General features: G+C 38.5%; 1 protein-coding gene across 2 annotated transcripts in view; it reads right to left on the bottom strand.

Annotated features, from left to right (window-relative positions):
• Positions 1–1,660: 1,660 nt before the first annotated feature.
• The window catches only part of PTCHD4 (patched domain containing 4), a gene marked incomplete at both ends in the record, with an annotated part of 66,412 nt that continues 50,284 nt past the window's right edge, over positions 1,661–17,788 (bottom strand). For both annotated transcript variants that reach the window (XM_081313188.1, XM_081313189.1), the window contains one exon: positions 1,661–3,294. In XM_081313188.1, coding sequence (XP_081169314.1) covers positions 1,661–3,294 — 1,634 coding nt within the window. The remainder of the gene's footprint in view (positions 3,295–17,788) is intronic.

The following is a 17,788-nucleotide window of genomic DNA, read 5'->3' as shown; positions in this document are numbered from 1 at the left end:
AAAATGCTTTTGGGAAAGAAATACGTGGCTTAATTCAGGGTAAAATTTCACCCAATCTATTTTTTGGGGGTTCATTCTTTTTCCATTCCTTCACTTGCACTTGTAGTTCTAAGCAGAGACATTACTCGTAAAACACGTAGTATCATTTTGTTATAGTTTAATTCTAAAATCATGCAGTAAGAGACACATTTACTGCTTTCATCTATAATTCTCAACAGCCACAAAGCTTTGTTTTATCATAGCTATTCTATCAGATATTTAATAGTAATGCTTTATAAAGAACAATTTCTCAAGCAGCCTCATCTCTTGCGTTTGTTATCTTTCGCTAAAATATGTATCTTTTCTCAATTTCTTACGGCAAAAGACATAGTCAACTTATTGGCTTGCCAAAGGAGATTTGAAATACTTATCATATGGAAAATATTTCAAAGGAAAATCTTGCATCACATCACACTGAGCCTCCTCAGTGATGCTTACATTGCTATGTATCCAGTGTGATCCAGGCACAAAATGATTCCCATGCTGTATCTATGAATGTGATCTATCATTATAGCTGACACGTTGGCCTGATTAGTATGCTGTGCCTAATGTTGGTACAGAGTATGTGTAGAAAGCAAAAGGACAGCACTGCAGTAATTATAGGTAGCACTGCAGTGTTTCAGCCCTGGGATGCTTGACAGAATTCAAGGAGAGTCTGCTGTGACTCTCGTTACTGCAGTGGCGTAGCGTGGATTGTCAGCACCCGGGGCAAGGCAAGTAATTTGCGCCCCCTAACCCGTGGATTTTAGCACTCGAGTCTCTTCCACTAGATTAGTTAAAGAAACCCTTACCCCCTAAGCACATGTATTGTTTGTTATGAAAATACTGATGTAATTAAAGTAAAATGCATCTAATGCGCCCCCCCAGATGTTGCGCCCGGTGCGGCCGGCCCCCCCTGCACCCCCCATGCTACGCCACTGCGTTACTGTGGTTCTGAGGGACCCTCTATTCATAAAAGGGAGCATAGTCAAATGCCACCTTTGTAGAAGCTAACTTTCTTTAAGTAATTTCTTTCCCATATTGTTCATAAAGAACTTATATTTTAGGAGAGGATATATTGACTCTCAGAAGTAGTAAAATAATTTTCATCTGTGACTTGCAGACAGATAAAGATATACGAAAATAAGGAAGTACTTTGGCTTCAGATGGAATGAATATTTACTTCCCAATTGCATAGGTTTCATTTGGGCCAATTTTTAAAATATATGATCACTATTATGGCCATACCTACGTTTTCCTGAAACTTTTTCTTTTCTTCCTGTTTCAAAACTATGTGGCCTGTTAAAAGCAGTAACTTAGGACAATCTTAATACTTTGATTTGTAAGAGACCATCTTTTTTGCTAAAACTGCTAATAAGCATCCCCCTCAGTGAAGTCATAGGATTAAAAGGAGAAACTTTTTGGAGGATTTTTTTACCTCCTCTCTTATTTCTTTTCTTTTTTTTTAAATGGTTATTACTTTAACATGTTCACCTCCATGGATCATATATGCTCCTTCCTTGGGCTTCCTTTGTCTTGCTTCACAGGGGCCAGCACAAGCAGTGGAGATCTTTACTTTCCTTTGCAGCTCCATGTAACATTTTTTTCAGTACTAAAAATCCCACAAATTTTTATTTGACTTTCAGACTGCTGTCACATGGTCAGGATTTTCTTGAATTTCTATACACTCAATTTCTTCTCGCTCCTTCCGTTTGGCTCGTTTCTTTTTCTTGTGGTGTTTTTTGGATGGTGGAAAGAATGTTAGGAAGACAGGTAAAATAACAAAACAGTGCAGAAGTGTGCAACTGCCAGTGAGCAGCAAGCATTTGAACAGTGTGAAGGTCAAGTTTGAAGGCACAAAAAGGAGGGGAACCAACCCAATAAGAAAAGATGTAACATTTTGCAAAATTGCTGTTCCGTGTTCTTGGAGTGAAATTTTTATACACTGAGTTCTGGTATGCTCAGTTGCTAGTACAAATGTGTAAAGCAAGGGTGCACAGTGATCTATGGAAAAATTCAAAGTGTAAATAAGGCACAGTATAGAAATGCAATCCATGTCTACATTCCATAAAGTCGTCAAGCCCAAGACACCCAACTCTATTGAGGTGACAGTGAGAATTAACCAGAAGTTCCCCAGAGGGTGAATAACAAGGAAGAATGTAAGTAACAGGACCAGCAATATGCCAAAACTTGAGATCAAGACAGGCATAATTACTGACAGGCTATACTGGTCCATGAAGACAAAAGTAGGGTTAAAGACAATGAACTTGATGCTCTGTTTCAGGGACAATGGTCTGAGTTTGTCCAATAATTCTATAACTTCGCTTTGTGTTTTTTCACTAGTCCTAGCTACAAGATACATGCGGGAAGCAATAATGTTATTCCCATTCACAGACTTGGAAAAAATGATATCATTTTTAAAGTGTTGAAACTCAGACTTTCTTAAAAAGGAGTTTTGGAGGATGCTAAGGAAGTCACTTTTATTGGTTGCACTAATATTCCCAGCTCTCAGATACTGGTAATATTGTTGAAGCCAGGACAGTGTGTTGAAGCCTTCAGTCAGTTTCTTTAGGTCATCTTGGACAGTGCCATTCCAGTACTCAAGAGGTTCATAGATATAAAATCCTATCACTGGGCTATAATTGCTGAAGTACTTCTGTTGAATAACAGCATAGGACACACTTGGAGAATCACTAGAAAGCAAATTGATAATATTGACCCCATCACTGATTTGCAGGCAGCCCATGAAGGAGAAAGAAGCATAAATGAGATACAGAATCACCACAAATGGCTTAACATAGATATTAGTAATCCATTCATTGTAATGCTCCCTTACAAAATGCTGGATAAAGTGGTTCTGGTATGGGTCAGTCTCATGATGAGAAGACTGTGGGTGCCCATCACTCATCATGGTTTGGAACCAAACGGGTTTCCTTTCCAGATACTCTGCAGAGGGGATTTTACAACAGAAGATACTGTGGTAACGATTCTGCTCCAGCTGCCCAGCAAACACCAGGCAGGAGCCAAAAAAAGAGAAGATATAGAAGTAATTCAACAGGATGGAGATGCACATGTTCTGGCAGAAGACTTTCACAGCCTCAATGTTGGTGAAAGGGCTGGCACCCATGCCAAAGGCTATGAAGTACAAGGAGCTTGTCATGGTATAGGAAACCATTACATCTGAATAGGCATCTGCAACTCTGTCTTTAAATGGCAAATTTTCTCTGGTTCGACGCCATCCCGACAGAAGCTCAAATATACCTTTGGTTCCATGACCTAAACAAGGACAATGAGGAAATATATTAGTTTTCATTGAATATCACAGTTTCTTTTAAAATTCTATTTAACAGAGTTGGAATAATTGAGTTGGAAGGGACCGTGGAGGTCTTCTAGTCCAACGCCCTGCTCAAGCAGGAGACCCTGTACCATTTCATATATATAAATGTCCAATTTATAACTTTTATAACTTTTAACTTTTTGTTAACCTTTAAAGTTAAATTGTTAACTTTTAACAATTTTTTTACAAGTGATTTCTGTATAGAGTAAATTAAATATCCAGCCTAGATGCTAGAGCAATTAGTTATATTTAATTCACTGTTAATTCACCATACACACAGCTCATTTTATTGCCAACAGTTTGGTCAACAGAAACTAAAATAAATACTTTAGCTGCCAATATAAGACAATATTGATGCCCTTATCCTCTTGTTAGCACTTCATGGTCCACTTTAAGCAGAATTCTACAGAAGTCCACGGTCCCTGTTGCTTCCTGCCATCAGATGATAATCTCTAACTTCCTTTTGAGGCAAATGAATGAACTGATAAACTAGGGGTGTGGAACTGTAGCTTTTCTGACAATGCCAAATCACAGCTCCTGGAAGCCTTCACTGCTAGCCAGCCAGACTGGCTGGGGCTGACAAGAACTACTATTCAGCAACTTCCCAAGAGATCCAGGTCCCTTGGAATGTGATGATGGCTTGTAAAGTTGTTTGTGGAGTTTAAAGGATTTGGACATGTAGGAATCTAATCAGAATTGCTAGATGCAAGAGAAGACAGAGTTCTGGCACCTCTAATGGTCATGCCAGAAAAGGATTTTATGCAACTGTTCTTCATGAGGCTGGATCTGTTGAAAATAGATTTTCACTATATCTTTCCACCTGAGCAAACCGGAGCAGCAAGGGAAAGAGGATAACAAGCTTTGTATGGCTTGCCCTCTTTTTCTGTATATGTTAGGAAAACACAACTTGTAGCAATAGAAGGAGACGTGAATCAGTGAATGCAAAAAAATAAGAAAATTGTAATTCTCCTTCAGTATCGTGTATATGAAGCTTGACCAATCCTACAAGCACTCTCACTAATATTTTTAGCATAATAATTGCGTACAATTATTTTCAATGAACCACAAGTATATGCACTAGTGTAAGGTAGGGCACTGTTTATTTAAAACCAACAGCAGCTGAAATTAATGGGAGCCAAACAAAATAGGTAGCACTACAAGACAGTTCTGTCTTCCTACTTGTTAGCTTGTTGTTTGTTAAATAGTTTGTTCTTTGGGAAGTAGCTTAATTAAATTTAGATTTTTTTAACCAGATTATTAGGCACAGCTGGATGGTGCAAAAAAAAACCCAGCTGGAAAGTGAAATGAGTTTATTTTGATTGTCCAAGAAAAGTGTAAAAATAAATTATCTAAATAAGTGCAAGGTTATTTAATCAGAAAAGTAATAGATTTCTTGGTTTAGAAAACTTAATTCCAATTAAATATCATTCATCACAAACTTGTTAAAAGGTTTGGGCAAGGTTGTCTTACCCAAAATAATTAACACTGGATGAAAGAAGAATAAAAACTCAGTATACTGAAACCTTGTTGCTGCATTGCAACACTTAAAAAATTAAACTGAAGACACTGAAGATTAAGCATTAACAATAGCCAACTTTCTTATAAAGATTCTATAAAAATAGATGCCTAGTTTCCTAAAGATATTACTATGGACATGATGAAAGTGTCTAAGGAAAAACCACACTGCAGAGGACAATATGTGAATTTTTAACAGGTTATATATACCACTCTGTAGAACTACCTCTCCCACCTCCTATTGGTACATCATTTTAGCTATTCCATAAATCTAATGAAGTGAAATGTAGTTCACTAAAGCTAATGCCTTTTAATATATTTGTTAGTGAGAAAAAAAGGCTACCCTACATTAACACAGCTCTCCTCTACACAGTCTATATCGCTCTAGTGAGCCAAGAGTACCTGGAATACCATGTAGGCCTTTAGACTATTAAATGCTTTAATATCAGCTGGCTGAAGGAAGCTAAAGATCTTCTGGAATAGTTCTGCATGATCAACAATCTGTTTTTTCATAGAGAACCTGAATAATGCAATTAAATGTATGGTGATTACATAACAGAATACTCTGATTTTCCAGTAATGAATCTTCCTGATGAAACAGAACACATACTTTCCACCTAAATCTTTCCACAGACCTCCCCACCATAAACTTCAACCCAGATTAATAGCCCAACTTAAGAGCTAGATCTCATTCCTACTGTAAGTCTGTCAATGCTTTCTGGAAGTACTTTTGCTTCTTAATTTCTCAGGTTTTCCCTCTCTTCAGTAACCAGCTTTGCTGACGCTATCATGGGTCAAATTACCATGGTCAGTCGCTGCATGGAAGCTTCTTATCTAGGATTACTTGATTTTTAAAGTAGTCCTCAACTTACAACCACAACTGGGACCAGAATTTTCTTTACTATGTCAAGTGGTTGTTAAGTGAGTTGCATCAAACTGTATGACCTTTCCTGCCATGGTTGTTAAGCAATCCCTGCTGTTGTTAAGTGAAATGAGGTCATTACATGAATCCAGCTTCCCCTACTGACTTAGCTTGGAAGCCAGCTGTGAGAGTCTTAAATGGTGTTCACATGACCCTGAAACACTGCAACCATTGCAAATCCGTGCTGGTTACCAAGCGCTAAATTTTATTCAAGTGACTGGGGATATTGCGAGAGGACCAGTTGTAAGGAACTTCTTTCAGTGCCATTGCAACTTCAAACAGTAACTAAATGAAAGATCATTTAGAAAGTCAAGGACTACCTGTACTAAAATAGGTTACTTTGCTTTCCCGTTTATTTGTTATAAAATCAATGACCTATTCATGACTTGTGGAGGAGAGAATTCCTTAGCATGAGATGTAAAAAGTAGATGTGCTGCAGTCAGCCTTCCTATTACCAGAACAGAGAATTCTATAGAGAATCCATTCTTATGACATTTACACTCCTATCAATCTCCAGCCAACTTTGTCTTCACTTTCTACAGTACAGATGCGAGTAGAGAGCAGGAGTCAATGATATATAAAGCCAAGGACTTCAGTTCCAACATAGGAACTAGTTATATTTGGAAATCAGGCTAAAGATTTTGGTATAAGGACAGACATCATCTCACACTGGACTTACTGTGCTTCCTGAGAGCCAACCAAGCATTTGGATTTGAGTCAAATTTGAAATTGATTAGTATCAAAGCTTTACTTAAACTTGAAGTGAGAGCATAAAGATGATAGGAGAAGCTATTCCACTAAATCTATGGCACGAAATTCTGGCAATGAATTAACATCTTGACCTTCTCTGAAGCAAAGATTTTTCTCCAGGAACAATGCCATGAGGTTTTATCACAACAAAGAGAAATAAAAAGAGAAAAATATGCCAAGTTACTAACTTAATTATAGATATAAATTAAAAAAGGAGAAATAATAACAGTGAGAAAACCAAAAATGGAGAACCAGAAATAACACATTTTGTGAAATTATTATTATGGCATAGAAAAAGCAACTGAAAGTTTGTTTATAAACTGCTAAAAAATTCTAGAATACTGGTCTGCAAAAGAATAATAATTCTAGAATACTGGTCTCTATACTGCTCTGGTATAGGACACCGCATACAAAAATTTTAAATTTGGTTTAATAAAATATAAATGAATTTCTCTTGTGCACAAGACTTCACTGTTGCCATTCTATTGTTTTACAGCTTAATTTAAAATGGGTATTAGCTATAATTTTTAAAACTAATAAAAATCAAGTAATATGAGAATTATATACTCCTCCACCCAATGTATAGTAAAATGCTGTATTGTGTAACAGATTAACAGCAATAGTTTTAGCTATCAGATTTGCATCCTCGTTTTACATGAAAAGGTATCAATATTTAAGTTTTATCTCTTGATTAACATCACTCCATCTTACTCAAGGATGTTCTGCCTAAGAGACAGATCTTCATTTTCAGTTCAAAATGTGTTGTAGACTCTCTAAACATGAAGTCCTCTTTAATTAGGTTTTGTATTTGGAATAAACATGTAGCAAAATGAAGGGGGGGGAAAGGTAGTTTAATTTCACCAGCAACAAAATTATCCAGGCATGTTTAGTAGTATGCACTGCTGAGCACTTCCATTGGAAAAAACTTATTTTATGGAAAGACAAAATGTAGGTTAACAAAAGGAGGATGAATTTGTCATTTTCATTAAAAAAATCTTTTCTCATTTATTCTAATATTACTCTACGTATCATCAGATAAATGAACTGATTTTCTCTACCTTCTGCGCTAGCAAAGTCAACAGCTGCCTCAGCAGAAAGTCTAGTGTGGTTGCCTGCCATAAGCTTCTACAGTGGATGACACTGTCATAAAAAAGAAGAAATGGAAAATCCAATTCATCATTAGCAACATGGTTGAATACACAGAAACCCCATCAGATTTGTTAAGATCTAAGAGCTCAAGCCTGGATGAATAGGTCTGTCAGTTTCTCTTATTCACACCTTAAAAAGATCAGTTGTTATTTCTATTTTGAAGATATTTATGAATTTTAGTAAGGTCTTACCAAAAACAAAGGGAATAAAAATTTCATCTATCCCTATACTCTTCCTGAAAACTGCAGCACAACTGTCATAGGAAATGCACCATGAATCCATCCCCATGGACTTCCAAACTGCATATTATTTATATAGTATTTATTTATTTATTTATTTACAGAACTAAATGGCTCTCTAGGCAGCTCACAACTATCCATAAAAAATACAATTAAAAACAAAAGTCCCCTTCCTCCCAGGTCTCAGACCAATCCTCCTCACAGCTCCACCCCCATCCCTGCCTGATGTTTGGGGGAAAACTAGGTCTTCGTAGCCCAGTCTGGATGAAGCTGCAGGGTACAGAAACAAGTGAATTCTGAAATATTTTAAAAAGCCCTTTTCTGTGGAAAGGGCATTGTTTGCAATATAATAACAGGATATGATATGTATGCTGGAATAGTAGAGGTAGTATTCCAATTCGGAATTATGTACACATTTTTATTTGGGCATCTTGCAATTAGGATTTCACGCTAATTTTCTCAATTATTTACTCATGTAGTTTACTAGCAGTATACAAAATGAATAAATAAAAATAGCAAGTTAATAGCCTAGCACAGAGGTCCAGAGCTGACTGAGTCTTCATTGTTAAAATGCTGTTTACTTTATTAGTTGATTACAGGGAAGTGTAATATAGGATAAAGCTCTTAGTTAATTTGGCCTGGGACAATTTTCTGAGTGAAATGGTAGACTCTGCATAATTTTCTATTTTGAAACGATCATGTCCTATTCTCTTCTGTCAGCCTCTCTCTCTCTCTCTCTCTCTCTCTCTCTCTCTCTCTCTCTCTCTCTCTGTGTGTGTGTGTGTGTGTGTGTGTGTGTGTGAGAGAGAGAGAGAGAGAGAGAGAGAGAGAGAGAGATCAACAGTTGTAGAGTAGTCCTAAATGTAATTTATTTGGAGTGCTTTGTACAGATAGCCCTCAACTTACAACCACAATTGAACCCTCTCATGGACTTACTGGCAGAGGGGGTGTTTTTGCACAGACTGATTGGCCTAAGATCACCATTTGCAATTGTGTCATCTCCAGGCTTGTCCTGGTTACTGTCTACATGGGAAGCTTTTTGTTAGGAGAAGAAAAACACCACCTCCAAACTCGAACAACTAAGGACTATCCAAGGGATGAGGTGAAGGTAAGGTCTTGGGACTTATCTCTCAAAAATGCTTAGTGTATTGCCTTTGTGTTTGCAATAGGCAGGACATGAAGCCAAGTCCTTAGTATCACCTTGAGGTGGCTCAGATTCAGATGAGGCTCTACCAAACGTTCTAAGCCTTTTGTTGCTTGCAGCTTTTTTCCCCCTGAATCACCGTTTTCCCAGCACAACTAACCATATTGCTTCTTGTACCATCCAAAATGAAGTCATAACCTAATTTATTTTGACCTATTCATTTTGGACAGACTAATCTTAACCTGATTTACTTTTTTTTTTTATTGAAAAGTTTTAAAATACAGTTTTCCTTTAAAAAACCCCCCTTCCCCCTCCCTGCTCCCCCCCCTACCTCCCCCCAACCTCCCTCCCTCCTCCCCTCCCTCCATCCCCCCCTCCCCCCCCCGACTTCCCAGAGCTAAATACAAGGTATATATCTATAAAAAGGCAATCATAAACAACCATATACTACCCACTATAAAATCTAAAATCCATTACTCTCTAGCTTATATAGGATAAGACACACCTTAACAATATTAACTATATATAAAAAACTAGAATAAAAAAGAAAAAAAAAACGAAAGAAGACTTATTCGAATGCCACATAAAACTTCTTAACCCTATACTTGTTCTGGATAAACTCAATCCATTTTCTCCATTCCATAATATAGCGTTCTTGCGAATGATCTTTCAAATAGGCCGAAATCTTCGCCATCTCTGCCAGGTCGGAAACCTTTAAAGTCCACTCTTCTATGGTCGGCAATTCCTCTTTCTTCCAATATTGGCCTATCAAAAGTCTTGCTGCCGTAATTAAGTTCAACATCAACTTAGTGTCCACAACTGTAGCGTCTGCAATTATTCCCAACAAAAAAAGTTGCGGACAAAACTTTATCCTCTGTTTAAAAATCTTCTGCATATTCCACCAGACTTTAATCCAAAAAGCCTTAACCTTCTTACATGTCCACCATATGTGAAAATATGTTGCATCTTCATCACCACACCTCCAACATTTAGGCTGGTAATTCGGATACATACTTGCAAGCTTTTTAGGATCTAAATGCCATCTATAAAACATTTTGTAAAAGTTCTCTCTTAGGTTTTGAGCTTGAGTAAATTTTACGTTCCTCACCCAAATCTTTTCCCACACGTCCATTGTGATAACTTCCTGAATGTTTTGGGCCCATTTTATCATACAATCCTTAACAAGCTCTGTCTCTGAGTCAATCTCTATCAATGCAAGATATATCCGTTTAATATGTGCTGGTCCCTGATTTCTAACTTGCTTTATCAAATTTTCATCAGTCATTGTAAAACCATTTTTCTGGTCTTCTTTCCACCTGGCCCGTAGCTGAATATATTGAAACCAGTTTTGAACAACCTTCTCTTCTCGCAAGAGGCTATATGACTTCAAACACCAGACATTTCTTTCCAAACTTAGGATCTCCTTGTACGTAGTCACATCATGTTTGAAGCCAGCATGTATATTTTCTATTGCGTGTTTTGGAATTGCCCACAATGGTATCTTGCAACTCAACTTATGTCTATACTTCTTCCAAACTCTCAGCAATGCCTGTCTTAAAATATGCACCCTAAACACATTGTCTACCTTCTTATCATACAACAAATATGCATGCCAGCCAAACCACAAATCATGGCCCTCAAGATTTAATAACCTCCCTTGCGTCAAATTAATCCAATCACTTATTCCTACTAATGCAGCAGCTTCATAATATAATTTAAAATTAGGCAATTTAAGACCACCTCTCTCACGAGTATCCTGCATAATCTTAAGTTTAACTCGTGGTTTTTTCCCTGCCCACACAAATTTATTGATACCACGCTGCCATTCCTCCAAATTAGAATCTTTCTTAAGAATCGGTATCATTTGAAACAAAAATAAAAATTTGGGCAGGACATTCATTTTCACTGCTGCAGTCCGTCCCAACAAAGACAATTGCAATTTTTGCCAACTCTCCAATTCTTTTTGAATTTTCCCCCATAATTTTTCATAATTATTTTTATATAGCTTTGTATTAGAGGGCGACAAAATCACCCCCAGATATTTAACCCTCTTAACAATCTCAAATCCAGTTAATCCTTCTAAGAGAGCCTTCTGTGAAACTGTCATATTTCTAGCCAAAATTTTAGTTTTCTGTGTATTTACCTTAAATCCAGAAACCTTCCCATATTGTGTTATTATCTCCATCAGGTCCACAACAGAGTTCTCTGGCTGGGTCACTGTAACAACCAGATCATCTGCAAATGCTCTCAATCTATAGTCCTGATCTCCAACTTGTATCCCCTTGATTTTTTCCGAACTCCGAATCTTGACCAATAGTATCTCTAATGTTAACACAAATAACAAGGGCGATAACGGACACCCTTGCCTTGTGCCCTTCTCAATGTTACATGCTGCTGTCAGGCTATTGTTAACTATGATTCGGGCAGTTTGTTTTTGATATAATGCCCTAATCGGCTGTAAAAAAATTTCCCCAAAATCCATTTTATCTAAAACTTTCAACAAGAATTGCCAATTCAATTGATCAAAGGCCTTTTCAGCATCTAAAAAGATTAGCGCTGCAGAGATCTGGTTGTGCCTTTCCAAAAACTCTAAAACATCAACTATATATCTCACATTATTTTTCATTTGCCTACCGCTAATAAACCCCGAAGAAATGGAAAATCCAATTCATCATTAGCAACATGGTTGAATACACAGAAACCCCATCAGATTTGTTAAGATCTAAGAGCTCAAGCCTGGATGAATAGGTCTGTCAGTTTCTCTTATTCACACCTTAAAAAGATCAGTTGTTATTTCTATTTTGAAGATATTTATGAATTTTAGTAAGGTCTTACCAAAAACAAAGGGAATAAAAATTTCATCTATCCCTATACTCTTCCTGAAAACTGCAGCACAACTGTCATAGGAAATGCACCATGAATCCATCCCCATGGACTTCCAAACTGCATATTATTTATATAGTATTTATTTATTTATTTATTTACAGAACTAAATGGCTCTCTAGGCAGCTCACAACTATCCATAAAAAATACAATTAAAAACAAAAGTCCCCTTCCTCCCAGGTCTCAGACCAATCCTCCTCACAGCTCCACCCCCATCCCTGCCTGATGTTTGGGGGAAAACTAGGTCTTCGTAGCCCAGTCTGGATGAAGCTGCAGGGTACAGAAACAAGTGAATTCTGAAATATTTTAAAAAGCCCTTTTCTGTGGAAAGGGCATTGTTTGCAATATAATAACAGGATATGATATGTATGCTGGAATAGTAGAGGTAGTATTCCAATTCGGAATTATGTACACATTTTTATTTGGGCATCTTGCAATTAGGATTTCACGCTAATTTTCTCAATTATTTACTCATGTAGTTTACTAGCAGTATACAAAATGAATAAATAAAAATAGCAAGTTAATAGCCTAGCACAGAGGTCCAGAGCTGACTGAGTCTTCATTGTTAAAATGCTGTTTACTTTATTAGTTGATTACAGGGAAGTGTAATATAGGATAAAGCTCTTAGTTAATTTGGCCTGGGACAATTTTCTGAGTGAAATGGTAGACTCTGCATAATTTTCTATTTTGAAACGATCATGTCCTATTCTCTTCTGTCAGCCTCTCTCTCTCCCTCTCTCTCTCTCTCTCTCTCTCTCTCTCTCTCTCTCTCTGTGTGTGTGTGTGTGTGTGTGTGTGTGTGTGTGTGTGTGTGAGAGAGAGAGAGAGAGAGAGAGAGAGAGGAGAGAGAGAGAGAGAGAGAGAGAGATCAACAGTTGTAGAGTAGTCCTAAATGTAATTTATTTGGAGTGCTTTGTACAGATAGCCCTCAACTTACAGCCACAATTGAACCCTCTCATGGACTTACTGGCAGAGGGGGTGTTTTTGCACAGACTGATTGGCCTAAGATCACCATTTGCAATTGTGTCATCTCCAGGCTTGTCCTGGTTACTGTCTACATGGGAAGCTTTTTGTTAGGAGAAGAAAAACACCACCTCCAAACTCGAACAACTAAGGACTATCCAAGGGATGAGGTGAAGGTAAGGTCTTGGGACTTATCTCTCAAAAATGCTTAGTGTATTGCCTTTGTGTTTGCAATAGGCAGGACATGAAGCCAAGTCCTTAGTATCACCTTGAGGTGGCTCAGATTCAGATGAGGCTCTACCAAACGTTCTAAGCCTTTTGTTGCTTGCAGCTTTTTTCCCCCTGAATCACCGTTTTCCCAGCACAACTAACCATATTGCTTCTTGTACCATCCAAAATGAAGTCATAACCTAATTTATTTTGACCTATTCATTTTGGACAGACTAATCTTAACCTGATTTACTTGATTAGACATGACTCAGAGCAACCCAAATGACTCAACCTGATTTATTTGCTTGACCCGATTTACTTCACAGGGATCTGTCCAATATAGGCTTCATCTTTCTCTGAAGGATCTTAAGTTCCAATTATTGCATAATGGAATATGTTTAGAGAATTATTATCTCTATATTTTTAAACATTACTATTTCAACTATGGAAAAATGTACATATACCAACCATTAAACACCCTTCAGATTGCTGTATAAGGTATAAAAAACCCCACAATGCATCAGAAATTACAGGTAGGCCTTGACTTATTGCCATTTATTTAATGACCATTCAAAGTTATGACAGCATTGAAAAAAATGACTTATGATTGATTTTTGTACTTATGAACAATGTAGCATCCCTGTGGTTACGTGACTAAAATTTGGGTGCTTGGAAACTGGCATGCATTTATAATGAAACTAGCATCTCAGGGTTATGTGATTGTTATTTGCAATCTTCCCAGGGGGCTTCTGACAATCAAAGTGGGGGAAGCTGGATTCACTTAATGACTGCAGCAAAAAAGATTGTAAAATCAGATGCAATTGACTTAATTACTACATTGCTTAGCAATGGAAGCTCTGCTCTCAGTTCTGGTCATACGTTAAGTAGTAACTGTAAATAAAAACTTTAAAGCACTGGAAATACAGTTCTGTGGTAAATGTTTCTGCTGAACTTAACTATCACATATCAGATTAAGAATGTTTTGAATTTTAAATAGGTAGGCCCACATACCAGGAGTGGTATCCAGGGCTTTTTTTCTCATAGAACGCTCAGAATGGAGTTCTGGCACCTTTTTTGGATGGAACCTTGTAGGTGCAAGGTGGGTTGTATGACATGTGTGAGTTCCGGCACCTTTTTCTTTTACAAAAGAAGCACTGGTGGTATCTATTCATCTCCAAAGGCTAAGAATTAAGGATGATGAATCATAGCAATATTCTTTGGCAAACTACTTCTTATATACTCCCTTATGGATTGAGGTTGCATCTACATACAAATGGCATGCAGGAGACTCTATGACAGCAGAAAGCAAATCATTAATCAGGTGGGTCAGAGTAAAATGACTTATTATAAGATTGCAGGAACTCTGAGCACAACAGGCCATCCCTACCAGGGATCAGACCTATTCCACGTACCTTCCTCCATCTCTCAAGGACCATCTTTTCTTCTGCCTCAGTGCAGTAAGAGTGCAAAAGACCTATTTACAGGTGATCAGGAATAAAACCTTTCCACCTTTCAGTGTTGGGGCTAGGGAAAGAGCTTAAATTTTTATTTTAGGTAATTTGGAGGTCAGCATTTCTTCCTTCTCCAGAACTGTGAGGAATAAAACTCTCTTTCTCAGAGTAAAAAGAGACCTTATTTCAAACATGTAGCAAATCAGACATAAACTCATTTTGCTATTCCAATATTATGGGATGAAAATGTAACACTGAAAAGTGGAAATTTTCTGTATGGGTCAGCAGAGATGTTGAATCTGCAGTAAGCTATGTGTGTGCATATAGGTGTCTATCAAAATGTGCCAGCAGTGATTGTGCATCCTTTGGATTGCAGCGCTTCCTATTGCTAACTCACCACTTCTTATATCCCAGCTTTGGGTCCAAAATTGCTTCCTTCCCTCACCCAAAGCATGTGGTTTTAATTAAAAAGCAGATGTCAGATGTGCTAAATAACCCAGGTGGGCAAGCACTCTGGGTCTAAGAAAACAGCAACCGTGTAGGAGAATGAAAATTGGGGACGATACAGAGGGAGATAAAGCTAGATTCTTGCAGTGATCTTGTCAGTGGTGTTTCTCATTAAAAATACAGTATTAGCCTCCAATTGTTTCAACAGTTTACCAGGCTTCTGGAGATATGACATTAAAACTTTGGAAAGGAGGAACCAGAAGATAGATCTGGACCTTCTGAGAGACCTCAAACCAAACCACAGGAGACTGGAAAATTCATAGTTTCCAGTTGCTTAACAAAAGGAAAAAAGTAAATTCCCATCTCATCGTAATTTTGACTGCTGAAATGAAGAAACCTTAAAACACTTAGAATTTTAAAAGATCTTGAACTCTTCCACTCCTTTCTCCAAATAAATTCTTAGATTCAAAGTTCTTTAATTGCTGCTCTGTCTTATGCACCATTGTTGGATCTCGGGATTTTAGTAAACAAAAAGACTGCACATGTCTGATCTTGCAGTTTTGGTTCTGGAATTCTGATACAACAAACTGCTGTGAGGGGAAAAGGGAGGGGGTTAGAAATATGTTCCCTTGTCCCTGGAAAATTTACTTTGGAAGATACATGCATACTTACAGAGCCCAAATGAAGCCAATGGAACTCATATTTATAGGCTACAATAATAATAATAATAATAAACCTTTATTGTCAAAGTACAACATGTGTACATTGAGATTAGCTGAGCCTCCCCCCGTGCTCTCTCCCCCCAACACACAGTGACAACAAACACTCCATCCCACCACACTATGTGAACCAACTACACCACACACCGGCCTCCCAAGTCAATTCTGCATAAGATTATGTCCCATTTAAAAGCCTAACAGCCCACGGATAAAAGCTATTTTTCAGCCTGTTGGTACGGCTGGCTATATTCCTATATCTCCTACCGGATGGTAGGAGACTAAAGAGATACCGTCCAGGGTGTGAGTCATCCCTGAGTATCTTCCTCACTCTTCCAAGGCAACGAGCCTTGGCGATGTCATCCAGTGGTGTCAGGGAACAGCCCACAATGTCTTGTGCTGTGCTCACTACCCTCTGTAATACTATCCGCGGCTGTCAGACCAGCATACCAAACCACAATACCATACGAGAGGACACTCTCTATGGTAGACCGGTAAAAGAGGGTCATTAGCTGTTGTTCTACCCTGTTCTTCCGCAAGATCCTAAGAAAGTGAAGCCTCTGTTGGGCCTTTCTAGCCACCTGGGTTGTGTTAACTTTCCAGGTCAGATCTTCACAGAGGTAGACTCCCAGAAATTTAAAGGAGGAAACTCTCTCTACACAGTCCTCTCTGATGTAAAGTGGGGCAGGTTCCTCCTTTTTTCTCCGGAAGTCTAACACCATCTCTTTCGTCTTGCCGATGTTTAGGTGCAAGTTGTTGTTACTACACCATATGGATAGTTTTTGTACCTCCGCCCTATATGCTGTCTCATCCCCACCTGTAATAAGACCCACCACAGTTGTATCATCTGCGAACTTGATTATCGCAGTGGATGGGTCAGATGATACACAATCATAAGTGTATAAAGAGTACAGGTAGGGGCTAAGCACACAGCCCTGTGGCGTGCTGGTGCAAAGCTTCAGGGGGGTGGACAAAGCAGACCCGACCCTCACTGTTTGTACCCGATCCCTAAGAAAGTCTTGAATCCAATCGCAGATAGCGGGGGAGAATTTCAAGTCAGTCAGCTTCTGACTGCTCGGCAAAATGGTGTTGAAAGCCAAGCTGTAGTCAACAAAAAGCATCCTGACGTAATTTCCAGGTTTCTCGAGATGACTTGCTACAAAGTGTAAAGCAGTAGCTATGGCATCGTCTGTCGACCTATTTCCCCTGTAGGCAAATTGATGTTTATCAAAGTCCAGTGGGAGGCATGTCCTAAGATGTTGAAGAACCAATCTTTCGAAGCATTTCATGACTACAGACGTTAATGCAATAGGTCTGTAGTCATTCAGGCACTCAACTGCAGTTTTCTTGGGGACTGGGACAATGGTAGCTGCCTTCAAGCATGATGGTACACATGCCATTTGCAAGGAGATGTTAAAAATCCTTGTCAGGACCCCTGCTAATTGATCGGCACAATTCCTGACCACTATCCCCAGCACCCCATCTGGGCCTGCGGCTTTGCTGGGATTCACAGCCTTCAATACAGCTCTCACTTGGTGTTCACACAGGGTGAGTGGCTGAGAGTCAGAAGGCTGGCCAGCAGAGGCTACGGGGTCTGGTCTTTTAACCTCGTAGCGGGCGAAGAAGATGTTCAGCTCCTCAGCCAACGAGGCATCGGTGTTTGCCATGCTCCTCGTGCTGCCCTTATAGTTGGTTAAGTGCTGCAGTCCCTGCCATACTTGCCTCGGATCGTTGTTCGCTAAATGGTTCTCCACCTTTTGTTTGTATTGTTGTTTTGCCATCCTAATGCCTCTTCTGAGCCCCATATCAGGAAAAATTTATAAGACCTTGCTGTTCAAAATATACCATGTTGGCTGAATCTTGCCCAAATAATAAGATGCTTTGAAATGCATCCCTTTCTTAATGATACTCTGTGCTAAAATACATCGCATTCTCATTTATTGAAATTGTATCTTTAAAAGTGTTTTGGTTCCTGCTGTATTTATCTTTAAGATGCAGTGAAGCAGAATTGATGTTTTCAGTTGCAAATTGATGTCATAGCAAA

The sequence above is a fragment of the Vipera berus genome (assembly GCF_964194415.1).
Source record: "Vipera berus genome assembly, chromosome: 1".
NCBI lineage: Eukaryota > Metazoa > Chordata > Lepidosauria > Squamata > Viperidae > Vipera > Vipera berus.
The sequence above is the reverse complement of the archived record's forward strand: the minus strand, read 5'-3'. Positions and strand labels throughout refer to the sequence as shown.